The following is a 24,937-nucleotide window of genomic DNA, read 5'->3' as shown; positions in this document are numbered from 1 at the left end:
GGGGTCGGCAAAGGGAATGTTGCTCAGCGAGACATCGAGGTTAGGGTCGTTGAGATCGAGGTCCATGGGGAGCATGTTAATCTGGTCCTGCAAATCGAGCATGTCGGATGCGGACACAGCCCCGGTCATCTATTGATGCACAAAACAAACGATCAGTGGGCGTTCGCAAGCAGTCGACTCTGTTCTGCTAGGCACTTACGGTTTGGGGCATTAGCGAGCCATCGACCGACGACAGGTACGACATTGCCTATTCCGCCCTAGATTTTAGGCCTAGTTAACAGGTCAGAGTACTCGCACAGCGACGCGCCTTGCCCGAGCAAACAATTTTACGATGCAGGAAGACTTGCTCGATCCGCAGTCGCTGCTTGCGACCGAAGTCTGACGATGACGCGCCTTGGCCAACGATTTGGGCCAGCGAAACCGAATCGTTGATCGCTAACCTCGATTGCGCAAATGCTTGTGCCATACAAACACCATCCCCGAAATCTTGTGGATTTCACAGCCCGCGCTCGAGAAGCACCTGGAAATACGCAGCAAACATACAGTACGATTGTGCATCTGTCATGTCCATGTCCCGTGCCACTAATTGCTGTCGTGTAGCCCTGCGAAGGCCGGGACAAAAGTCTGGGCAACAAGACCCTCTGGCCTCCACTTTGAGGTCGCTCCTTCCGCCATCAGTGCTTCACACGCGTCTGCCTGCCAACCCTTGGAGAAAGTGTCGAAAGTGTCAACTCTTTCAATGCGACACTTTCTCTGCTGGTCCAGTACTTTCAACACTTTCAACGACCCCAACTCTTAACATCCACACATCTCCCCTCAAAAAGCTCCTGCTCACGCCTGCTCTTGCACGTCCTCTAATCGTCTCTCCCGGAGCTTACTCCGAGCTTTGATCCACCATGTAAGTTCACCACGATCCGCATCGGCCAATACTCTTGAAGCTAATTCCCCCAACAGGTGTATGTCAATCGGACTGTCTCCCAGAATCGGACCCACCCACTGACATTCCTCCTGTAGCTAAGATCGATAAACTCTCTATCCTGGGGTATGCATAGCAACCAACATACAGTTACACTTGAACATTTGCCAACTAATTTTGTGCCACAGAGTTCGTTCCTTTGACAACGGACGCAGCGAGACCATCCAGTTTTTCGCACCTCTCACATTGATCGTAGGCCACAATGGTTCTGGAAAGACTGTGAGTCCTTGCTTCGGAAGCACACATGATAGCCACACTAACACCAACATAAAGACCATCATCGAGTGTCTCAAGTATGCCACAACTGGAGACCAGCCTCCAAACAGCAAGGGTGGTGCCTTCATCCATGATCCCAAGGTATGTGGATTCGAGATGGCCACACTGCTTCGACTGACCCAGCATAGCTATGTGGTGAGAAAGAGGTCCTTGCCCAAGTCAAAATGTCGTTCCTGGCCACCACTGGAGCCAAAATGGTGTCAACTCGCAGCCTGCAGCTCACCGTCAAGAAGGCCACACGTTCAGTCAAATCGCTTGAAGGCCAGCTGCTCATGATCAAAGATGGCGAGCGCACATCCATCTCATCTCGTGTCGCCGAGCTTGACCAGCTCATGCCCCAGTACCTCGGTGTAAGCAAGGCTGTCCTGGACTCCGTTATCTTCTGCCACCAAGATGAGAGTCTGTGGCCGCTCAGTGAGCCTGGCAAACTGAAAGACCGCTTTGACGCGATCTTCGAAGCTATGAAGTACACCAAAGCCATTGACAACATCAAGATCATGAAGAAGAAGCAGACCGAGGAGCTTGCAAAGTACAAAATCATCGAGCAACACGCCAAAGAAGACAAGGACAAGGGCGAGAAGGCCCAGAAGCGGTCCGAAGAGCTTTTCGAGGAGATTGAGACGATGCGAACCAAATGCGAAGACATGGGCACCAAGATTACCGAGGCTAAGCAAAAGTACAATGCAGCCTGGGAGAAGATCAAGTTCCTTGGTGGTATCGTCGGTCAACTTACCGGCAAACGCATTGAGCAACGTGCTAAGCAAGAGAGCGTTCAAAAGCTGAAACGCAACCTCCGCGAGATGACCGACTCGGATCGAGAACTCCAGGTCCTTCTCAAAAAGTATGAGGAGCGTGTTCAACAGCTGCACGACCAGGCCAATGAGGAAAAGCGTCGGTATCAACAACTTAGTCGGGAACTGATGGGTAATCGTGAAAAGCTCAGCATGAAGGAACGTCAAGTCGGCTCATTGGAATCTGACCAACAAAACCACGATCGCCAACTCGAACACAGAGCACAACTGGTCAAGCAGACTGCTCGCCAGCACAGCCTTCGTGGCTACGACCTCGAGGTTGATGACGAAAAGGCCCGTGAATTTGTTGATCGCATCAGTCGTATGGCAAAGGAGCAGAACGCCACATTTGAACGAACCAGACGCGAGACACAACAAGAGCTGCAACGCGCTCAGAGTGTCCTGAACCGTATCAGTGAGCAAAAGTCTACACTCAACCAGAAGAAAGAGAACGCCAAAGCCACTCATGCGGCGAACCAGCGTCGCATTGGTGGTTTCCAGACCGATCTGAACAAAATCGAGGTCGATGAAGGGTCCAAAACCATGCTTGAGTCCTCGGTCGAAGACACTGAAAGCAAATTACAAGCAGCCAAATCTGATTTCGAGACAAAGAACTGGGACAAGCAAATCGACAAGACTGAAGCCGTTTTGCGCTGTCTGGATGATCAAAAGGAGAAGCTGGACTTGGAGCTTGGTCATTCCACCAAGCAGGCAGGAGACTCAGCGCGTCTAGAGTTCCTGCGAAAAGAAATCACGGATCGCCAGAACAGTCTCGATATCATGATCAAAACTCATGGATCCAAGATTGACAGCATTGTTGGTGGCGGGTGGCAGGCTACGTCGCTCGACAACGATTTCCAGAGTGCTCTCAGCAGCAGTAACAACTCGGTGGCAGAAGCTGAGCGTCAGCGTGATGGTCAAGCCCGTGAGCTCGAGCAACTCGAATATCGTCTCAAGCAGACGAAGACCGATCTTGTTGCACGCAGACGAGAACTGGACGCCAGCCACAAGACCATCCAGAACGTCATTGAAACGGATCCTTCCGAATACCAAAGAATTCTCGAAGAAACCGAAGCAGAGCGCGATGATCGCAAGAGTTCAAGCGAGTATGCCGGCCATCTCAAGAAGTACTATGAAAGTGCGACGAGAGCTGCTCGAGAGAACAAATGTTGTCTCATGTGCCGTCGTGGCTACGAAAAGGATCGCGCAGGGCTTGAGAAGCTGGTCAACCTTCTCGGTATGGAGATCAACAAAGCCGAGGCTGGCCGCGCAATCGAAGAGCTTCGAGACACCGAAAACTACCTGCAAGAGGTCCGCGCGATCAGCTCGACTTATGACAACTGGGAACGTCTCAAGAGCAAGGACATTCCTAACCTCGAACAGGAAGAGGACCGCTTGAAGACCCGTGTATCTTCTCTCACAGGCGACGTCGAAGAAGAAGATCGAGTTGTCAGCGAGCGCAAAGCAGCTAAGCAGGAAGTCGAGAGCCTGTCCAAAACCGTTCAAAACATTGTCAAGTACGCCCAAGAAGTCGTCAACTTCGAGACGCAGATTGAAGAGTTGGCTACCAAGCAAAAGAGCCAAGGTCTTGCTCGAAGCATTGAGACGATTTCAGACGATATCAAGTCAATCAACGAACAGTCTCGTGGATCCAAGGTCTCATTGACAAAAATTGTTGGCGAGCGCGACGGTGCTCGTAGCACAATCAACACGCTTGAGCTCGAGCTTCGCGATGTCAGGGCCAAGCTCAGTATTGCCATTCATCATCTCAAGGAGAAGACTTCTCTCGAGAAGCAGGTTCATGAGCTCAAGGTGCAGAACGACGAGCTCATCAATTCTCAGCGGTCGTTTGAGCGTGAGCTTGCTGACCTTGTGCCGGAGATGTCACAAGCCCGATCAAAGTACGATGACATCTCTCGTCGTGGGACAGAGAAAGACAAGCAGCTTCGTGAAGAAACAGCCGCTTTGAATGACAGTATGAACAGGCTGCAAATGGCTGAGCGAGAGATCAGCGGCTACATCCAGCGAGATGGCCCCGCTCAGCTGGAACAAGCCAAGAGTGACATTGAGGTCATAAAGCACGACATCGAATGTCTGGAAAAGGATATGCAGACCATTACTAAACAGGTCAAGGAATTCGAGAACAATCTTCAGAACGTCGAGGAGACGAAGCGCCAGATTGCAGACAACCAAGAGTACCGTCGTGATCTTGCTGCCGTGGACGCCATAGGTGCCGAGATAAGGGAGCTTGAGACACACAACGCCGAAGAGGAGAAGGCTACTCACGAGCGCGAAGGTAATCGCTGGGAGATGACGCGCAACAAGCTCACAGCTGAGCAAGCCTCGATCATGGGTCAGCTCAAAAGCAAAGACGACCAGCTGCAACAGCTTATGCGGGACTGGGAACAAGACTACAAGGACGCAGCCTACAAGTACAAGGAAGCACACGTCAAGGTCGAGACGACAAAGGCGGCCGTCGAAGATCTTGGCCGGTATGGTGGTGCGCTCGACAAGGCAATCATGAGATACCACGCTCTGAAGATGGAGGAGATTAACCGCATTATCGAGGAGCTTTGGAAGAAGACTTATCGCGGCACCGACGTCGACTCGATCCTGATTCGCTCCGACAACGACAACGTGAAGGGCAACAAGAACTACAACTACCGGGTGGTCATGTGCAAACAAGATGCAGAGATGGACATGCGCGGTCGTTGCTCGGCAGGTCAGAAGGTGCTTGCATCCATCATCATTCGCCTGGCTCTGGCAGAGTGTTTCGGAGTCAACTGTGGTCTTATCGCTCTGGACGAACCTACGACCAATCTTGACCGTGACAACATCCGCTCGCTGGCAGAGTCCCTGTCGGAGATTATTCGCATCAGAAGACAACAGTCGAACTTCCAGCTAATCGTCATCACGCACGACGAAGAGTTCTTGAGATACATGAACTGTGCCGACTACACAGACTACTACTATCGCGTCAGCCGCAACGACAGGCAGAAGAGTATCATCGTGCGTCAGAACATCGCAGATGTAAGCATTTGACACGTAAGATTATGTTGAAGCTATTCTGACTTTCGAACAGGTTCTGTAAGGATCGAGCATGTCTCACAAGGGAAGCAAGTCAGTTGGGAGGAGGATTACTGCTGTGGTTGCATCTATTAGCGAAAGCATGAGTTTTGACAAAGAGGTCGATCGTCAGAGGAACAGCAACAGCGGATGAGATGGCTCTACAGACGATGGGTGGCTACAGATGGACAAGGATGAATAAAAGTTATACAGTATTATGAAGGATTGATGCTGTGAGAGTGTTTTTGTTCCAAAAGTGAATGACGCGTGGAATGGCGACACGAAGCAGACGCGAGCATCGACCAGAACCCCGGCAACGGTTGTTTACGTGGGGTCTCTTTATGCATTATTGCAGGAATAGGGATCGAGACGATAACATTATACAGGAGCAGCGTGCTTTATTTTTCTTGACCCATAGCCAAAAGTCGTCCCATCCCTCTCCATCACAACCTCCTCTCTCGCATCTCTACCCTCCGTGTACCCGCACTGCCTTTTCCTTCACAAGAGCCGTCGAGTCTCCCCATCAGCAAGACAGTCAACATGGCCACCGTCGCTGCAGCATCCAAGGCACCCGCCAGCCCATCCAAGGCCAAGGACAATGGCAATGTCATCAAGCGGTTTGTCAGTTGGACGGCCAAGGGTAGCAATCAACTGACCAAAGACACAGTCTGCAAGGCGAGCTCATGACGCTGATGACATCGCCGGCGCCTGGCGTCAGTGCCTTCCCGCATAACGGCGACCTCACTGCCTGGGACGGCACCATCGTCGGTCCCGCCGACACGCCCTACTCGGGTCTCACACTCAAGCTGCGCTTCAACTTCCCTGCCCGCTACCCGTACGTGCCCCCGGAGGTCCGCTTCACCACTCCCATCTACCACCCCAATGTCGACATGAAGGGCCGCATCTGCCTCGACATTCTCAAGGACAAGTGGAGTGCTGTCTTGAACGTCAGCTCCGTCCTGCTGTCCCTGCAGAGCTTGCTCGGCGAGCCCAACAAGTGAGCCTCCTTCCCAGTCAAGACCCAGACGCCACACTGACTCTCCTCCCAGCGCATCTCCCCTCAACGGCCAAGCCGCCGAGCTCTGGGATACCAACATGGACGAGTTCAAGCGCAACGTCCTTGCCCGCCATCAGGATCTCACCGATGAAGAGATGGAGTAATCCACAACCTCGCCCTCGTTGCTCATTTTCGTATCCCGCTCTCGTTTTCTTCCAGCGCAGCATTACTCTGGCGTTCTTGTTTTTGAGCTTCTGCTTCTTACGCGAATCCCTCTTATATTCCCTTACTCGGCTTATTCAGGTCAACAGTCCATCTCAGCTTCTCTCCTTCGAGTCTTCATCTCTGTTCGTAGATTCCTAGGCAACCGATTGTTCCGTACCCTACAAACCTACACTTGTCTTTGACACCTCTGGTTGCCTTTTTGTTGTTGTCATATCATATGTGCAATATCTCTCTATATTTTATGATCGCCAGCTCTCTCTCATTCAGCCCCTCGGACTCTTTGCTCTTCTGCTCCTCGTCCTGTCTCCTTCCGCCAGCCGTCTCACCTCTGCGTTGCTTGCACCTCCGTTCAAGATAGTGTCCGTGTAGATGAACGATTTGCGTCCGCCAGGGTATATCCCTCTCCGCACCTTGTGTCTACGCGAGAAGTACACGCAGCTTATGTAGAACCCGTGTATATGTGAAGGCAACACACCACAGACAAAGAGTATGCTGTTGACGAGGCAATCGGTGCTGAAGTTGTCGAGGAGTCCCACGGCGAGAGGTGGAAAGAAGATGTTGAGTATGGTTATACTGATTCGATAGCACAATGTACGCAACATTGCTGCTGCCTCTCGGTTCCGACGACAGTGGTTTGGCCTGGTCTAGATAGGGTGTTCGGCTAGGAGAACAGTGGTTAGTAAGCCATGTGCACTCTACATTTGCGACACGCTTGTCTTTACTCCAAGTCTGCTGTTTCGAGAGCCAAGTGTATCAAAGTATGTTAGCACAAGACAAAAGTCGCTGACCTTCGCGATGGTTCGTACGGAGAAAGAAAAGGTAACACGTCAAGGCGAGGGACATTTTGACTGCCAAAACTTGCTGACTGTATGTTTTCAGGTATACACATCTTTTAATCTATCATGCAGATAATAGTACGAAATGGCGTTCAAGTGGTGGAGGAAACATGGCAGCTGCAAGATGAGCAAATCCTTGAATACGTCATGGTGCAGCAGCGGTGTTTTGCCAATGACAACCTGGATGGTTCAATCGCGACGCAACATCATCTGTGAACACCATCGCTTATCTTTGTGAAAGGTATGGCCAGGGGGGTTTGAGCTTGTGAGAGATGCATTGAGACGTTCAGTAGGAAAGCTTGAAGGAGGAGTCTCCGCATGAGGAGGCTCATAGGTATGCATACATCATCATGATCACCACAGGACAACTGCCGAGAGCACTTTGGACTGTTAAAAGAGCATCTGGTGCCCCTGTCGTGATTTGAAATCTCCAAACCATAAACCTTTGTTGTTAATCATGCCTGAAGATAAGAGCAAGAACCCTAACGACCCATATCATACAGAGCAGCCTCCGCTTGACACCTACCCGAAGGATGCTGTCCGCAACAACGCCAAAGGGCACGACCTGGACAAAGAATTAATCGAGCGAATGAAGATTCGTGAGCTCTGTGAAGGCTGGGGTGTGTACAGAGACGCAGCAGAGTATGCATCTTGATCGCGAGCATATCTGTATCCGATGCTCACCAAATGTCACAGATGGGAGAACTACCGCTCAATGTTCTTCGACGATGCGTACATCGCTACAAGTTGGAAGCAAGGCAACATTGACGAGTTCATCGAAGCCTCCAAAGCTGGATTCGAGAAAGGCTCCAAGTTCATGTATATCCTGCATCGCATCATTGGCTCTCAAGTCGATATGAACACGGACCTCACGCGTGCAGTGTGCAAGATGAAGATCACAATCACTTGCCGCTTCACGTTTGACGACATCGAGATGGACAATGACGCCGACTGTCGGTTCTTCTTCTTCGTCGAGAAGAGAGGAAACAGATGGGGTGTTGTCTTCTACACACTGCTGTTTGACAAGGACAAGTTCTCCCCAGTCAACCCGGAGAAGATTTACAGTATTCCTGAAGATGAGGTCAAGCAGTATCCAAGCGGTTACAAGTATCTCGCTTGGGCGGAGAACAAGATCAGCCAGCCGCCTAAGATGAATTTGAATGCACATGGTCCAGAAAAAGATGTGTTGTATGGCAGGATCAAGACTTGGTTGGAGGGTGGAGATATCAGACCTGATTTGACTGGCGAGGATGACCCTAATTGGAAGCCTTGAATTTATACTCAAGAGATAGTATCAATGTTCAGGCTCTGGCCAGCGAGTAACGTTCGATTGGAAGTACACAAAGTCTATGCTACCTTACAACCAAGGACCCAGACAGGCTGAGATAGCAATACCCTGATGGTAGGGCTGACTTAAGGTTTGAGGGTCGGACGGGTGTGGCGTTGGCGCAGAGGCGCTCGTGGTTCGCATGTGGGGGAAATTTTGCGATCGGGGCAAGGACGAATGCTCGCAGGAAAACAGTTGAGTTGCTCATGTTCAAGACAAGACTGTCACGGTTAGCAGCGCTGCGCACTCTGACGACTCCTTCTTTACGCACGATCAAGACGCAACCATCAAGAATGAGTCAGTCGACCAAGGCACCGAAGCTGCATGGGCGGGCTTTCTACGAGAGCATCGGCAGCCCCAAGCTGATCCTGGCGCCCATGGTCGAGCAGAGCGAGTTTGTACGTCGCACTGATCTCGACTGACTGGAGAGGTGCAGCGCTGATAAAACAGACAGGCGTGGCGCTTGTTGACGCGCTCCTTCCTCCCGGCCGACCAGAACAAGCAGTTGCTTGCCTACACGCCCATGTTCCACGCCCGTCTGTTCCATGAGAATCCCAAATACCGCGAAACCCACTTCCAGCCATTGAAGACGTCCATGCCCGAAGCCCCCGTCCCATACCACGAGACTCAGTTCGACCATAAGGACCATCATCTCGATGGCAATCACGAAACCGATCGTCCTCTATTCGTCCAATTCTGCGCCAACGACCCCGACGACTTGCTCGCCGCCGCTCGTCATGTCCAGCCCTTTTGCGATGCCGTTGACCTCAACCTCGGCTGTCCTCAGGGCATCGCTCGCAAAGGCCACTACGGTTCCTTCCTGCAGGAGGACCAAGACCTTATCTACAGACTCATCAACAACCTCCACCTCAATCTCGACGTCCCAGTCACCGCCAAGATTCGCATCCTCGACACGCCCGAAAAGACTCTGGACTATGCGAAAATGGTTCTGTCTGCAGGTGCCAGCATCATCACCGTGCATGGCCGCCAGCGCCACCAGAAGGGACACAACACAGGCTTGGCCGACTGGACTGTTTTGCGTTATCTGAGAGACAAACTTCCTGCCGACACTGTCATGTTCGCCAATGGAAACATCCTACGTCACGAAGATATCCCCGCCTGCCTCGAGGCCACTGGCGCCGATGGTGTCATGAGCGCCGAGGGCAACCTCTACGATCCCTCGGTCTTTGCCCTCCCTCCTCCCGCCGGTCAAGAAGGACGAGAATACTGGAGAGGTCAAGACGGTAGAGGTGGATACCGCATGGATGCCGTGCTCAGACGCTACATGGACATTATTCACAGATATGTGCTTGGTCAGGACCCGCCGACACGTAAACCCTTGTTCCTGCCTGGCCATGACGATGCCCCGAGTGATACAACTACCCACGAGGCAGTACCCGAGAACGCTGTCGGTCAAAAGCGACCTGCCGAGGACGAGGTTCCGGAGACTGGGGCAGGAGACGAGCCGAATGGCCAACAGCCTTCCAAGAAGCAAAAGCAGACCACGGGTGAAAGCCGCAAGAAGAACAAGCAATGTACGAATCCCAACCTCACGCCGATGCAGGCTCACCTCTTCCACATGCTCCGGCCGTTGGTTTCCAAACACACAAATGTCAGAGACGCTCTCGCCCGTTGTCGTGCTGGCGACATTGTGGCATACGAGAATGTTTTGACCATGGTCGAGGCTGCGGTCAAGGAGGGTCTGCTCGAGTACGAAAATGCCCAGCCCGAAGAAGTCGAAGGCGAGCCACAAGTCCGACCCGAGGTAGATGCAACAAAGGACGAGAGCTCGTTAGCGGCTGTTGCATGGTGCAAAAGGCCATGGTTCATTTGCCAGCCATATGTGCGACCGCTGCCAAAGGAAGCTATGGAGAAGGGGTCGCTGCAACTCACCAAGAAGGAGAAAGAAAGGCAGATGCGCGAGAAGGAGGAGAACAAACAAGCAGGTCTAGTGCCGGAGGGTAGAGTCGAAGTGCAAGAGAACCATGGTGAGAAGGTAGAAGTGCCAAAAGAGGGCATGGTTTGTGGTTGATCTTTGCATCAACGACAAAAGAATGATAGATTATATAATACTAGAGTCGACATATACAGGCTAGATCGACTCGAATAAACAAGTCGGTACACACAGGCTATAACAACATAACATAAAAGTCAATATACAGCATGAGCGATGAGTGGATACAGAGAGACGGGCTTGGCAGGGCACGTCATGTCCCCAGTCGCAGACCAATGTCGAGATGATGATTGAGCAAGACTACCTACTTTTCACACGCCACTTTCGAAGCAATAATGTTCTGGCCATATCCATAGGACAGTGTCTTTGAACGGCCCCCCCAGCCATGTCAACTCCATCCAAGAAAACAAAAGCCGCCAAACGCGACCCCCAAGAGAACAAGAGTGCCGACGCTTTGGACGAAACCCCGTCCGGAATCACAATTGTCTCGCCAGCAGGAGACGTCGTACTACTCGTTCAACGGGAAACCTCCACACAAGAGACATGCAAATACAGAGTCGACTCGAGCACGCTGAAACATGCCTCGACCTACTTCAGCCGACTCTTTGATCCCACCTTCCAAGAAGGCACCCAAGTGGCAGGCGTCCACCAACAGCTCAAGACCAAATATATAACTCTGGATGCATCCGTACCCGCCGATGAACTTCCTCAAGTCAAGATCGTAGACGTTGGTCGCATCTCGCCTTCAGTCAAGACCATCAAGCCCCTCATGGCTGACTTCTTGTGCGCTCTGCACGCGCGCAACTTGACCACCCCCACTCCACCTCTGGCCAACGTCGCAAATCTCTGCATCGTAGCCGATCGTTTTGATTGCCTCGTACCGTGGCGTGCGTACTGCAAGAACCACAAAATGATTGCCGCTCTGGACGCAAGATCAAAAGTTGCTATATCGTGGACAGAAGAGCGCACACGCCAACGCTTGCTGGTCGGCATATTTCTGGAGAATGCAAGCTGGGTATACCAGGCATCTCTCCGTCTAATACACCGTGGCTGGGTCGGTCGCGAACCCCAAGACGACGCCGCGCTATGGTGTGATCTTCCCGCAGGCATCGAAGACGAATTGCTCTTCCGCCGGGACTGCATACTCGAGACCACGCAATCAATACAAACACATTTCCTCACTCTATACACATCTCGAGAACGACAGTGTAAACTCGGCTACACTTCCAGCGCCGAGTGCGACATGTTCCAGCTGGGCCAGACCATAAAGTTCTTCAACCGCATCAACACCCTCTCATTACAAGGCACGATTTTTGCAACCTCTGATGCGCCTGAGCCCTACGATGGCGATATCCTGGATCTGGTCGATAGCTTCAAGCAAGCTCCCGAGTACCAGGTCGACACCAATCACCACCACTGCGGCATCCGCACGCGCATCATGCCTTTGCTGGATCTCTTGGTGCTTGCTTTGGGTGAGGTAGGCGTGTGCTGGTGGTGTTGGCACGAGTGCAGACACGACTACGCCTGGTCCAAAGTCAAGAGACCGCTGATGTGGAAAAAAGACTCTGCGGGTGCGAGTATGCATCAGCATTACAAGAACCGGCAAGCTCAGAGTCATTTGTTCAAGCATCTGGACACTAGAGATCTTTTCATGGCTAACCAAAGGCTTTGGACGGGTTGAACGTGGTCGAGTGTACACAATTCTGATGACATACGTCAATACCCTACGACTTTTGATAAGGGCACGAACAACGGTCAGATCCTTCTGTCGCTTCTCGGATCAAGTCTTGCCGATGATCAACAAGCAGTGGAGCCTCTCTACACGAAATGATCCTTGTATCCCAGGGCCCACCCTGCTGATTCATCAAATATCATCCCTTGCGAATGCGAACCAGCATTGACCTCCTAGACCTGAACGAGGCGAAGTAGGACGAACATCGCAAATCAATCAAGGATGTGAACAACGGGGACCGCTCCAAAGAGCTGCTCTACACTTTTTTTTGTACCTGCATCGTGATATGCGCCTGTAGTAATTCTCCAAACATGGGATCCGTGTCCAACCCTTCCAGTCTGTCCCTTTTTTAAGCTTAGCGGGTTCGTCCCTGTCTGTTGGTTCCCGACCAACAAGAAGAAACGTATTCCCTCCCCTTTCTGTAAGATGATGAATGCTCCCGTTTTCGCTTTTTGTTCAGTGTAGTGTTCACCTGGTGGCTTTTGCTGCAGAAGCAGGGCCAATTCTCTCTTCGTATGCCTTCCATGCCCTGACCCTGTATTCCTCTGCCTTTGCTCTCTTGTCTTGAGCGCCGTAGACACCACGGCCGACAATGATGATGTCGGTGCCAGCTTCGATGATGACCTGTTCCGGAGTGTTGTATTGTTGACCGAGACCGTCTCCAGTAGCTCCGATTTGCACGCCAGGAGTCATGGTGACGAAGTTGTCACCGGGCTGCTCGTTGAGTGAGCGTTGTGCAATGAAGCCCATGACGAATTCTGGGTTCTTGCGTGCTTCTACCACGCATTGTTCCGTGTATGAGCCAGTCATCAAGTTGCCCGCACTGCTCATCTCGGCGAGAATGAGCAAGCTTCTTAGAAGAGGAGGTTCTCCGAGACGAGCCAAAGCAGAGGATTCTTGACCAGCCGAGCCTGCACTAATGGCTGAGATGGAACCAGAGGGACCACCAAGGTGGTTTGGTGTGGGTTGGGGTGAGATGCTTTCTGTCTTTGTGCTGATGGTGGTAGAAACGGACACGACACTGGGCTTGCGACCAGTGGGGTCGTTGTATGTAGACAGTTGGTTGGTGTCGTCGTCGCTAGAAAGTCTGTCGAGATCATCGGAATCGTCGTGTTGAGACAATGCAGGAGAGTCGGCTTCATCGCTGTCATCCATGTACGAGGGAACTGGTGAGGCTGAGATTGAAGTGGTCACGGCGGTGTTGAGCGAAGTAACAGCACTGTGGGCAGCTTGTGAGAGAGCGGTGATGATGGCGGGGCCGGGGAAGATGTGGGCATTGATAATGTTGGCCCAGCGTACGATTTGCAGGGGCCCGGCGGTGAACTGCTTCTGCACGGTGCCTGCGAGCAATTGTCAGTGAGTGGTGGTAGCGATCAGGGATCAGGGCATGTGCATACTGCCAATGTCGCCAAACTTGCGGTCTTCAAAGATGAGGAAGTGTTTCTTGGCGGCAATCTCTTTCAGGCCTTGGATGGTGCGAGGGCCGAAGTCGTTGATGATGTCTGCGTGTGTCTTGAGCATGCATATTGAGTCGCCGACCTCCTCGGCGAGCTGCAAAAGCTCTCTGGTGGTGGATACATCGGCCGACACGCAGAGGTTGGTCTGCTTTGTGGCAATCAGGCGCAAGAGGTACGAGGCCACGGGCGATGTGTTGGGCAACGAGGCGCGCTCTTGGTACGACTGGGTGATTGTTGCGTGACGAGCCATTTTGAGCGTCGAGGAAAAGCAAGAGGCTCGGCCGGAGTGTTGCGGAGCAGCGAGGAAGAGGATGTCCAAGGTCGAGTGATCAGACAGCGGTCAATTGGCTATGGAGGGAGCGAGACGAGGGGATGGTTGCACGCAGGAGAAGACAGAGTACTAGATTGGAAGTTGCAAGGTGAAGCAAAGTGTAGAACGATGAGCAGAGGGCAGCAGCCCAGACCGCAGAGACCAGTCGAGATTTTGCGCCGAGCAAGTCAAAGCGAGAAGATCCGGCCGCTGGCGTGAGGCACACGAAACACAAGACAACAGAGCACGACGCGGAGAGCAGTCACAGACACGCTGAGGGAGAGACTCTGGCAGAATGGTTGGGGAGAGGAAGGAGCGAGCCACACCAATGTCGAGCGTGTCTTTATGCTTCTTTTCGACGAGCAGCGCCAGGAGCCCGATTTGCTCTCCCGGGCTCCCACCACCTGCCAGCTGCCAGCTGCAAGAAAGCTTCTAAAAGTGGGGTGCAACCCGAGGCCTTTCGGGTCCTGTCTTGAAACCTGCCGTTGCTGCACTTTACCAAAGCACAACCTAAGATTCTGCTTGACCACAGTCACACGCCAATGCAGGGACTAGGTAGGCAATTGACAGGTCGTGCCCAGCACCGCTCTTCGCACTCGCTTTTCTCGACTCTCTCCACTGTTTGACTCTCGTCCGAGTCTTGCAGCGTACTGATAGTCCAAGCCAAGCCATGTACTCCCTTTCCAGGTCCACAACTGTGGACCGCAGCTGCTTCTGATCCGCGACATGCTTGCTCGCCAATTCCTGCCTGCCCCACGCTGCCGTCAAATCTGTACACCAAGCCCTCCTCTCAGCCTCCCTCCACAGCTTGCCGCCTGCCTGCCCTTCCTTCTCACTCCTCCACATCTCCCAACGTCCATAAACAACCATCCAGCTGGCTTTACTCTGCGTGTCGCTCCGAGGGCACAAAGGCCTGCCTGCCTGCCCTAGGGGAACTCAACGCGGAAACGCTCTTCCGCGGTTCGTTGCGTGTGCTGTACCAAGACTGCGGGCTCACTATGTTCAAACATTGGATAGCTGCAGATCTGCAGCAATAGTCGCGTTGGCTTGGCCCAGCTTGTCCAACGGTTGACCTTTTGACCGACCATCATCTTCTCACCAGTGCCCCTCTACTCTGCATCCTGAACCTCGAGCCTAGGTACATACCTAGTTTATGACCATCATAAATCCGTTGACAGAACATGTATCTCTTGCCCAACCGGCCCCACTTTCGACCTTGTCTGCCACCTAGAAAGGCACATCCTTCTGGATATTGTCCTTCCCTCTGATTTGATCACGGTAGCAGGGCAACCCAATCCTTGTGTAGCGAACATGATCAGATCATTGCAAGCATTCATCACATCTACCTATGCTATCGTCTACATACGTCATTCATGCATTGCGTGAGAGCGTCACAGACTCCGTGAGACACCAGTCTCGTCCTTGAGTTTGCTGCCACACCCCAACTGGTGCGATAATGCATTCTCCCATCGACATCACTCATCACTTGTGCGAAGATGCGAAGCGACCATGGAGACTTGCTCGCTCGAACTAAGCGGTGCCATTCCGTACCTGTATCGTTCTTGTGTCAGCCACCGCTACACAGCTCGCGATCTTGTGGAACGCGATCTCAAAAAAGACTTACCAGGTGATTGCCGCCAGGCCTGCAAACGCTGCGACGCAGCTGAAAACCAGAGCTACGATGCCCCTGGCCGTGAAACCTGCAGGGACCGGACGAGCCGGTTTGTTCTGCCCGCTTAGGTCTAGGATGTCTTTTGTGTTGGCAGCCGCATTTCCTGCGTACGGCATGCCGGCGGCCTTGCAAGCAGCAAAGTGATCGTCTGGAACACTGAGCCTCTTCTGCATCTCGAGCGGTGCTTCGATGAAGGTAGCAGCCAGGCCCTGTTGCATGTGCCAGTCGATATGACCTGGAGCAAAAGTTAGCTTGATCCCTATCTGGGTCATATACCGTCTAGAGATACGCACAGTGGAAAGCCCACACTCCAGGATTATTCGCAACGAAGCGAATGACAAGATTGCCCATCGGCGGGAGAACTGCAACATCGCGACGCATAGGATACTTAGGGAATGCGGTGTGATTGTTGGGATCGTAAGCCTGAGGGTTGACGTTGTTGGCTAGCGAGTAAAAGTCCTCGCCGTAAGACGGAAAGCGGCTGACGACTTGGAAATTATGTCCATGATAATGGAATGGATGACCTGGAGACACGATCGATCAGCTTGAGGAAATCACGGTGGAGATAGGTAGAATGAGAGACGGGAACATACTGCCTCCGTCGTTGTTAGTGAGAACAACCTCCACTACATCGAGATGGTCAAGAACAAAAGCATTGGTATAATCACCATACACAGCCTCGTTGGTGGCTTCCTCGCCAGAAGTGAGAGCAGTGTAGAGACTGGGTACCTTGGGCTTAGTGTAAGTCTGGTCGTTGAAAAAGGCGTACGGCTTGCCATTCTCGAGGATGCCCATCGACACGGTCAAGTTGATGACTTTGCTAGGATTTGCGAAAAGGGGTTCCTTGTCGTATGGGACAAGAGAGTAGTCATCGAAGGCGGGGTTCTCGTCCACAACGTTAAGCGTCACATTGACTGGGTCGAAAGCAGCCGAGGAGTTGTACTGAAGCCAGTTGGTTTGGTTGAGGCTCAGTGTATCCGGGATACCGTCCAGCAGTACTTGATCCGCGATAGTGACAAGACCGTAATTGCGAGAAGTAGAGGCTTTCGTTGTAAACAGGATAGAATAACGCTGGGCAACAGCCACGTAAATCAAGCTAGCCTGTTGTGGCTCGGTAAACACACCATCGACCTCGACAATCGTGAAGTCGTGATCCTCGATGTAGAAGTATTGAGCAACGAATGCACCCGTGTTGACGATTCTCAATAAGTAGGTGGTGTTTGGTTCCACCGAGAGCTTCGTATTCGCGATCGAGTCATTGAAAAGGAAGTTGGACGGAATAGGTTCGGCACCAGTCGGGTTCGACAGAGAGATGAACGTGATGTCTTCTACCAGGTTGTGGTACCAGTCGCTGACAGTGACCGCGAATTCTTCCTTGTACTGGTTCGTGAACCAGGCATCGTCATCGTGGACGAGCAGCATCTGTCGGTAGCCATCGGGATAGCAAAGGTCGGTGTGACAATGGTACCAATACGTTCCGCTTTGGTCCACCGTGAAATCATATGTGAAGGATGCGCCGGGAACAATGGGACATTGGGTCTGCATTGACGGTCCGTCCATTTCGTTTGTGGAATTTTGGAACAAGCCGTGCCAGTGAATACTCGTCGATTTATCTCCAAGGCCGTTGTAGACATGGACAATGAGTCGATCACCCTTGTTGACCTCCAGAACAGGGAGCGGCCATGTATTGTTAACACCAATTACTTTTCTCTCCTGCATTCCGTCAGGATTGGCCATCACCCATGTCATGTTGAAGTATTTTTCTATGACCGCAGCTTGACATATTGTGAGAAGTAGGGTGAGGCCAGATAAGAATTGAAGAATACGGCCTGCCATGGTTCCAGGACGTGGGCGTGCCAGCGAATTACCAGGAACGATCTGATAAGAATCTAGTACGAAAAATCAGGTGGGCATGGGAAGGATGAAGAGTGGGAAGATGATATGATTGATAAGATGGAGGGGTATGCAGCTTGGGAAGTTTTTACGATCCGCGACACCGGTGGGCTAAACATGGGCTAGAACGCCACATGTCACAGCCGCTCAAAGTCACCATGATTGTTTGTTCGTATAACCAAGGTATTTCCGTGATCCTCCGGGCGATGCTTCTCTCGCGAATGGAGCAAGTAATCGACTGGGTGTTGTATGGCTCACGATCCATGTCAAGCACTCTGTAGGACCGATAAGAAGTCATGGCAGTGGCCTGAGGTACTCAAACGAGTATTATTCCACGAGGCTTTTTCTTTTCGAAGGATGCACTTTGCCAGGTCGTACCGCAATGCTAAACGATGGGTGAATGGAGAAGCTGATGAAAACGTGGTTGATCCAGAGCGCCCGCCCCACCTCGCGCGAATCGCTTATCTGATCCGCATGCAATCCAAGCCTCACCAAGGCCCCTTCAAAGTCCTTGGCTGTCGATCAAGATGGAGAGTGCTGGCGACTGGGGTTCATCTCAAACTGACGGTATGCTTTGTTGTTGTTGATGAGAGCAGGTTGTCATGACTGAAGAACGAGCGGAGGGTGCCATTGCACCAATTCGTATTGCAGTCGTCGCTGCTCGCATTCCCGCTCTCTTCTTTCCCGGCAGGTTTTCGAAGAATCCCGGCAACGACGGAGGCCAGTAACGCCACGGATGGCTAGCTTAACTCTAGAAGGCCGGTGGCACCACTCAACACGCACCCTGAGGAAACACGCATGCTTTTGAGGGAAAAAATGAAAGTGCTGGTGGCCGAGGTCGCGAGGGTCGCCGTTATCAGATCAGTGTCCCCATCTCCTCTCATTCCGATCAAATCAATCTTGATCATATCCATCTTATCCCAATTCTCTGCCAGACAGCACCATCTCAGCCATGGGTGCCAATGTCTTTGCTGTACCTAGTGCGTTTATCCATGACTACGAAGCACCGTGGACTTCACTGATCATGGCACAGTCTTCTTCATTTGCTTCAGAGAATGCCTCGAATGTAGCATCATCGTCTCCGTCTTGCTGTCATTTCTGAAGCAGACTCTTGATCCTCAAGATCCCACAGTCTACAAGAAATTGAGAGCTCAAGTCTGGTGGGGAATTGGACTTGGTCTAGTGGTCTGTTTGATCATTGGTGGTGCTTTCATCGGAGCATTCTATGGCCTCGGTAAGCTGAATCGAAACATCGATCATCTTGCAGCACTAACACCTACTCAAGGCAAGGATCATTTCGCTGCGACCGAAGACATATGGGAAGGCGTCTTCGGCTTGATTGCAGCAATCATCATCTCGATCATGGGCGCCGCTCTGCTTCGTGTGTCGAAACTACAAACCAAATGGCAAGTCAAGCTGGCCAAGGCTTTGGAAGAAAAGGACCAGAACAAGGGCAAGGCGACCACCCGCTTCAAGCGATTTGCCGAAAAGTACGCCATGTTCATGCTTCCTTTCATCACCGTGATGAGAGAAGGTCTTGAAGCTGTCGTCTTCATCGGTGGCGTTTCCCTCGGGCTTCCAGCTACATCCTTTCCTCTAGCTGTTGTCACTGGTCTTGGAGCTGGCTGCTTGGTTGGGTACCTGATCTACCGTGGTGGCAATGTGGCATCTCTGCAGGTGTTCCTCATCGTTTCGACCTGCGTTCTCTACCTTGTTGCTGCTGGTCTCTTCTCCAAAGCAATCTGGTTCTTTGAGAACAACACCTGGAGCAAACTCATCGGTGGTGATGCTTCTGAGGTCGGCAGTGGCCCTGGATCTTACGACATTACAAAGTCCGTCTGGCACGTCAACTGTTGCAATCCAGAGATCGACACTTCAGGCTGGGGCCTGTTCAATGCAATCTTGGGCTGGCAGAATTCTGCAACCTACGGTTCAGTGCTCGCCTACAACTTGTACTGGATTGCAGTAATCGTCGCCTTCGTCTCCATGCGCTACAAAGAGCAACGTGGTCACTGGCCCCTGATGAAGGCTAAATCAAAGAAAGCCGACAGCGAGAGTTCCAGCCAAGTTGATGTAACGGAAACAATGCAGAAGAAGGCCTCGAATGAAGCCGCAACGACTACAGCGATTAGAGAAATTGAGGGATGAGAGACAAAAGCACAAACGATTACGAAGCTGAAGAGGTAGGATAAGAAGAACCGAGAAGGAGAAGATACCATCACCTAGCATATACACAACGCTGAATCACATGCATGTCGGCTTTTGTTGTACATTGAGAGTAGCCGTTTGTATCGTCGTTTCACACTATGTCGACTTTTCTCCTTCGTCTCCAATAATGTCGTCGTCGTCATCTTCTACCAGTTTTTCTACCATTAGATTCGCACTTCTTCCAACACGAGACTTTAGAGTGCCGCCCTGATCAAGACCGTACACTTCGCGAGGCATGGGCGAGACCAACTGGAACTCGTATTCGTGCCTGTAGCCGCTCGGCTCAGAGGTTCCCTCTCGTGACGCCAGCTCGTCGTTCTGCATGATGTCGTAGCATTCAACGAACGCATATAGCTCTTCGAGCGGAGCGTCAGCGCCAAACTTGCGTATCACTCTCTCGCCTGAGGGCATTCTGACGCTGATGCGCACTACATCGCTGGCAGTAGGAGCAGGTTCATGCGGCAATGAGTGCAAGCGCCATTTCCTCCACTGCAAGACATTCTGTGCCTTTTGCTGTTTTGCCTCTGCGCGTTCTCTTTCTTCACGTTCGGCCTTTTGTTGGGCAGCTTCAGCTTCCTTTCTCTGGCGAGCCCTCTCTCTGTCTTGAGCCAGGGACCGCTCGTATGCACTATTCTGCTCTTCTCTAAGAGATCTTGAAGCCTGTTGCTCGGATCTCTGTCTCCTCGCGCCTTCCAACTCTTGGTCGCGCTTTTGCATGGCATCTTGCATCTTGACAAGAAAGTCTGACGGGGGCACTGGACCAGCGACGCGAGCGATGAGAGACATAGAGGTTGATGAGACGGAGGGAGTATGGACGATCAGACCGGTAAAGGGAAATTTTGTGACGTTGAGGGCGTTGGCAACCTGGTAGGCTTCCGAGTCTTGGACGCTCCCAGCCCAAAGAACCAGATCAGAAGCGTGAGCTTGGATGAACTCCTTGACCTGTGGCGAAAGCAGAGTATCGCGGACGAAAGGGGCGGTGTCATCATGCTCCGGGGACAGCAGAATGACCAGCAGGTATTTGAGGTCTCGTTTGGCTAGGTCAAAGGCTTGGGCATAGCCATTCTCAAAGAAGGGGATAGTGTTTGGCTCGACGTTGTAGTCTTCCTCAAAGTCGCGGATAAAGCGAGAAGCCGTGTCGCGAGGGTTCAAGGGCCGTTTGTCGGAGTTGTTGGGACGAGCGGACTGCAGAGGGAAGATGCGGTGCAGGAGGCGAGGTAGGACGGGGAAGATGTAGCCGAGAGCGCCAAAGACACGGGTGAAGATAGAGTAGGTCAGGTTGAAGGGCAGGAAGAGCAGCTGCAAGACGAAGGGCGCTGGCTGGGACAGCTGGCTTTCTGGTGTAGGGACAACGCGAGGAGCTTGCTGCAGGCCATCGGGGGTCGATCTGAAGCTTCTGGTGGAAGCGGCGGCATCGAGACTGGCGGCCAGGTTCTCGGAGCGGCGAGTGTCTTGGGGTGGAGGGACGTCGACGTCGACGACATCAGCATCGCCGTCGAAGAAGCGCGTGATTGCGATCTGAGCATTCCATTGACAGCGCTGTAGCAAGGCCAGAGCTGTGTCAAGGTCCTGGTCTGTCACCGAAGTGACTTGTTGCAGCGCGAGTTGCTGCTGCTGCGAGAGCTGTGATATGTCTGTTGAAGGTGCCGACATGTCGTCGTCGTCGCGCATCAGCAAAGAAGGCCAGAGGCCATGTCGACTTTCTGAATGAACACCAAGGTGTCCATGTCATGCTTGGCAAGCCGTCGGTCCATGACTCGCGACTCGCCGCGGGTCGTGGCCGACGAGGAAGGCCGCATGCCGACAGCCATCGCGTGGCCTCACCTGTCCAATCGACCCTGTACTCTGGCTGCACCAAGATATCTTGCTGTCGGACTTTCCTCCTCTGACTCCCGCTATCAATACATATCGTGTCTTCAAAGACACATACCCTTGACTCTGCAGTCTCGCTTTGTTGCTGTCGAGCACTGCCCGGCACATACCGACGCTTTCCTGAACCAACGACTGCTTCCACTCTCACCCTCTGTCGCTTGTGCATACCCAGCCGTATTGGACGCGGCTTCTTACTTTTGCTTTGTATTCGGCACAAACTGTTGTCAACATAATGTCTTCTGTGCTTTGCTCTCATTAGGTATGTGAAGCACCTAATGCTACGCCTAACCCGTCCCTCTCCTAATTCTCGGGCTTGCATGCCGGCAGCCCCCTTGTCCATCTCTTGATCTTTCTTGTCACACTACCACAGTCATTGGTTCTTCATATCTTGCTCCCCATCTGACTTCTGCCCATGCAGACACTGTACCTTGCTTTTCGATTTCTTGTTACCCGAGATCGTGCTGCAGCGCTCAGGCTATTTCTATCCTTCCGACATCAGCAGCCTCTCTATCTTGTCATCGATTTCTGCCTTCAGGCTACTGGTTTGTGCTTGGCTTTCTACTGCAGAGTCTCTACTATTCTCTGATTACTCATCTCCGCCCACGAGATCAATCTACATCGACACTTCCGTGAGCACAATCAAGTTCTGCGAATGCTCCAAGACGACCACCTACCGAACCCAGAAGACTTCTCACCGCGAAGCTACTTTCAACACCATGGCAGCATCAGGTGCTAGCAGCCCAGGCGATATGCGTAGAAGGCATCAATCTCCAAGGCCCAAAGGACGTGGTATGTACTCTAGATCGCGTTAGATCCCGAAAGACTTAGCTGATTGTATAATCTGACACGTTCGCAGAGAATACAAAGAACGTCCTCTGCAGAAACGTAACCATCTATGGTAGTTGCAGAGCCCAGAACAATGGTCAGTTCTGTGCGCCCTTTCCTTGAGATCAATCCCTCTGATATGTTCCAGGTTGTCCTTACAACCATGAACTACCTTCAAAACCCAGTCAACAAGCAGAAAGGTGCGTACAGCATGAGTTATTGTTTTTCGTCAAGAGCTCACGGCTGCATAGCGCTAAACGTTTTCTGAGCGTTGATTCTCCGTCGTTCAAACCTCTATCGCCTGTCACGAACAATGTGCAGCCCGCAAAGACTCTCGGCATTTCTCCAAAAGCGGCTTCGGCAGCAGTGTTCACCCCAAAATCAACAGGTATGGTCTAGCAGAGTTGTCGCGAGCTGTGTTCAATCGACTGACTTATTTCAGCGGCAGTTCCTGTCGTAACAGCCAAGCAACCATCAGCAGAATGGTCCCAGCGTGGTATACAAGAGTTCGTCCCTCAGAATTTTGTGCCTCAGACTGAGAGTGGTTCTTCTGCCAACAACATTTCTTCTTTCGATCCATTCACCATGCAAGGAAATTCCGATGCTTCTCATGCTCCGCAGATCAACCCATACGCTCAGGATGCTTCCACCTTGGCTGCGAGTTCGATGTTCTCAGCTGCTGCTGCTTTCGCTCATCCAGTATGCCAATACTCCTTCGTTGCAAGCATATACTGACTGTGGTCCAGCTCAGCTACCATCTTTATGCGCCATTGGGGCCTCATCGAGAGAATTTGATGGCTTACCAGCGGACGACTCACGACTTCTTCATTCCCGATCACTTACGTGAGGAGATGCAACGCAAATCTGAGGCATCTCTCCAGACTTTCTCCAGTAAGTCATGTGGCTCAAGACTACCGATCCCAAGAAACTTACCTCCCGCAGATACAGCATTACCTCAGCAAATAGAGCACTTTCATTCGCTAGTGGCTCTTGATACTAACGCTCAGAAGTCCGCATCAGCTTATGGCTATCCCAGCTGGGTGTATAAAGCTACTTCGAGCAAGGATGGATACAACTATGCTCTAAGACGTCTAGAAGGTAGGAACTCCGTCTGCTATCGTTCGAGTGTTTGAGAGCTCACAATACAACTGCAGGCTTCCGACTGACCGATGAGAATGCGATCCGTACTATTCAGACTTGGAAGCGTATCAGTAACGGGAACGTCGTTACTGTTCATGACGCTTTCACTACTAGAGCCTTCGGAGATAGTTCTCTGATTGTCGTCACCGACTACCATCCGCTCTCGCAAACTCTAGCTGACAAGATCTTCACTCCTACTGCCAGAAACCCGGGAGTCACTCTGGCGCGATCCCCAGCGATTTACGTGACTGATCATGAGTTATGGGGTTACATCGTCCAGCTAGCATCTGCTATCAAGGCCATCCATTCTATAGGCCTTGCTGCTCGCCTCATGATCCCTCAGAAGATTCTCATCACATCCAAGAATCGACTGCGATTGAACTCTTGCGGTATCCTCGACATCACCCAGTACGAGCAGGGCCGCAGCATATCAGAGCTTCAACAAGACGATATACTGCAAATGGGTCGTTTGATACTCTGTATAGCCAACAAGAACCCCACGGCCCATCACAACACTCAAAAATCTCTGGAGCATGTTGGCCGAGCATACAGCGAAAAGATGCGTGAAGTAGTCGCTTGGCTACTGACCCCAGCTGCGCCAACGACGCCAACACAAGCGCCAACAAGCTCACCAGGTTCTGCAGCAGCGACCACGTCTTCAGACCATGATATCGACAGCTTCCTTTCGCTGATCTCGTCACAAATAACATTGACCTTTGATGCCAGTCTGCACGAGGCTGACTCGCTGACGAGCAACCTATCTCGCGAGCTCGAGAATGCGCGCCTTGTACGCCTGCTCACCAAGCTTAACATGGTTCTTGAGCGGCCCGAGACGACTTTGTCATCTAGCGCCGCGAACCCAAACCAAGCTGCTGCTCCTCATACCCTCAACCATACGTCATCTGCCTGGTCCGAGACTGGAGAACGCTATTATCTCAAATTGTTCCGTGACTTTGTGTTTCACCAGGTTGACGCAGATGGTCGGCCTGTTCTTGATCTTGGACACGTCTTGACATGCTTGAACAAGATGGACGCTGGTATTGAAGAGAAAATCATGTTGGTCAGTAGAGACGAGCAGAATTGTTTCGTCGTCAGCTACAGAGAAGTGAAGAGAGGGTTCGAGAGCGCTTGGACAGAGTTGATGAAGGCTGGACAGAGTGGGAGAAGATAGACTATGATCGTATAGACAGCACCAAAAAAAATTAGAAAACATTCATTCACATCGACTGCTCTGGAGACAAGGCTTGACCATGTTTGGCGTGCTGAGAGTACCACCCTGCCTGTATCTGATTATACCAACACGATGGCTCAGGAACCTTGCTGGCTATATGACTCGTGGATGTTCAACTCCAATAGCTCTGTTCCCTTGCTTTTACTATA

General features: G+C 51.9%; 11 protein-coding genes across 11 annotated transcripts; 7 read left to right on the top strand and 4 right to left on the bottom strand.

Annotated features, from left to right (window-relative positions):
* Positions 1-453: 453 nt before the first annotated feature.
* M436DRAFT_77511 (subunit of MRX complex) lies at positions 454-5,134 on the top strand (the record flags this gene model as incomplete). The annotated part of the gene is made up of 6 exons (XM_013576917.1): positions 454-544; positions 955-1,042; positions 1,105-1,195; positions 1,250-1,333; positions 1,381-5,073; positions 5,126-5,134. The coding sequence occupies 6 exons, from the start codon at positions 454-456 to the stop codon at positions 5,132-5,134; spliced, it is 4,056 nt and encodes a 1,351-aa protein (XP_013432371.1).
* A 643-nt stretch (positions 5,135-5,777) lies between these two features.
* On the top strand, positions 5,778-6,270 carry M436DRAFT_35874 (ubiquitin-conjugating enzyme; the record flags this gene model as incomplete). Its single annotated transcript, XM_013576291.1, has 2 exons — positions 5,778-6,106; positions 6,159-6,270. Coding segments are annotated over 2 exons (441 nt in total), but the record flags the coding sequence as incomplete, so codon positions are not given.
* A 324-nt stretch (positions 6,271-6,594) lies between these two features.
* M436DRAFT_36278 (uncharacterized protein) lies at positions 6,595-6,933 on the bottom strand (the record flags this gene model as incomplete). The annotated part of the gene is made up of 1 exon (XM_013576362.1): positions 6,595-6,933. The coding sequence occupies one exon, from the start codon at positions 6,931-6,933 to the stop codon at positions 6,595-6,597; it is 339 nt and encodes a 112-aa protein (XP_013431816.1).
* An 823-nt stretch (positions 6,934-7,756) lies between these two features.
* On the top strand, positions 7,757-8,440 carry M436DRAFT_68822 (uncharacterized protein; the record flags this gene model as incomplete). Its single annotated transcript, XM_013576770.1, has 2 exons — positions 7,757-7,809; positions 7,864-8,440. The coding sequence occupies 2 exons, from the start codon at positions 7,757-7,759 to the stop codon at positions 8,438-8,440; spliced, it is 630 nt and encodes a 209-aa protein (XP_013432224.1).
* Positions 8,441-8,787: 347 nt separating this feature from the next.
* M436DRAFT_68821 (FMN-linked oxidoreductase) lies at positions 8,788-10,526 on the top strand (the record flags this gene model as incomplete). Its single annotated transcript, XM_013576769.1, has 2 exons — positions 8,788-8,892; positions 8,949-10,526. 2 exons carry the CDS (start codon positions 8,788-8,790, stop codon positions 10,524-10,526), a joined length of 1,683 nt encoding a protein of 560 aa, XP_013432223.1.
* Positions 10,527-10,833: 307 nt separating this feature from the next.
* M436DRAFT_35218 (uncharacterized protein) lies at positions 10,834-12,129 on the top strand (the record flags this gene model as incomplete). The annotated part of the gene is made up of 1 exon (XM_013576177.1): positions 10,834-12,129. The coding sequence occupies one exon, from the start codon at positions 10,834-10,836 to the stop codon at positions 12,127-12,129; it is 1,296 nt and encodes a 431-aa protein (XP_013431631.1).
* A 519-nt stretch (positions 12,130-12,648) lies between these two features.
* M436DRAFT_35954 (orotidine-5'-phosphate decarboxylase) lies at positions 12,649-13,887 on the bottom strand (the record flags this gene model as incomplete). Its single annotated transcript, XM_013576303.1, has 3 exons — positions 12,649-13,049; positions 13,401-13,520; positions 13,578-13,887. The coding sequence occupies 3 exons, from the start codon at positions 13,885-13,887 to the stop codon at positions 12,649-12,651; spliced, it is 831 nt and encodes a 276-aa protein (XP_013431757.1).
* Positions 13,888-15,422: 1,535 nt separating this feature from the next.
* On the bottom strand, positions 15,423-17,455 carry M436DRAFT_35355 (uncharacterized protein; the record flags this gene model as incomplete). The annotated part of the gene is made up of 4 exons (XM_013576207.1): positions 15,423-15,498; positions 15,572-15,854; positions 15,913-16,143; positions 16,213-17,455. The coding sequence occupies 4 exons, from the start codon at positions 17,453-17,455 to the stop codon at positions 15,423-15,425; spliced, it is 1,833 nt and encodes a 610-aa protein (XP_013431661.1).
* A 1,009-nt stretch (positions 17,456-18,464) lies between these two features.
* M436DRAFT_36237 (plasma membrane iron permease-like protein) lies at positions 18,465-19,660 on the top strand (the record flags this gene model as incomplete). Its single annotated transcript, XM_013576358.1, has 3 exons — positions 18,465-18,492; positions 18,546-18,746; positions 18,798-19,660. 3 exons carry the CDS (start codon positions 18,465-18,467, stop codon positions 19,658-19,660), a joined length of 1,092 nt encoding a protein of 363 aa, XP_013431812.1.
* A 189-nt stretch (positions 19,661-19,849) lies between these two features.
* M436DRAFT_30819 (uncharacterized protein) lies at positions 19,850-21,373 on the bottom strand (the record flags this gene model as incomplete). Its single annotated transcript, XM_013576082.1, has 1 exon — positions 19,850-21,373. A coding segment is annotated over one exon (1,524 nt), but the record flags the coding sequence as incomplete, so codon positions are not given.
* Positions 21,374-22,308: 935 nt separating this feature from the next.
* On the top strand, positions 22,309-24,728 carry M436DRAFT_34931 (PAB-dependent poly(A)-specific ribonuclease subunit PAN3; the record flags this gene model as incomplete). Its single annotated transcript, XM_013576128.1, has 8 exons — positions 22,309-22,381; positions 22,449-22,514; positions 22,566-22,617; positions 22,669-22,805; positions 22,860-23,116; positions 23,164-23,308; positions 23,360-23,515; positions 23,572-24,728. The coding sequence occupies 8 exons, from the start codon at positions 22,309-22,311 to the stop codon at positions 24,726-24,728; spliced, it is 2,043 nt and encodes a 680-aa protein (XP_013431582.1).
* Positions 24,729-24,937: the final 209 nt, after the last annotated feature.

The sequence above is a fragment of the Aureobasidium namibiae genome, assembly GCF_000721765.1.
Source record: "Aureobasidium namibiae CBS 147.97 unplaced genomic scaffold scaffold_1, whole genome shotgun sequence".
Taxonomy (NCBI): Eukaryota; Fungi; Ascomycota; class Dothideomycetes; order Dothideales; family Saccotheciaceae; genus Aureobasidium; species Aureobasidium namibiae.
This window is presented reverse-complemented; position numbering and strand designations above follow the sequence as displayed.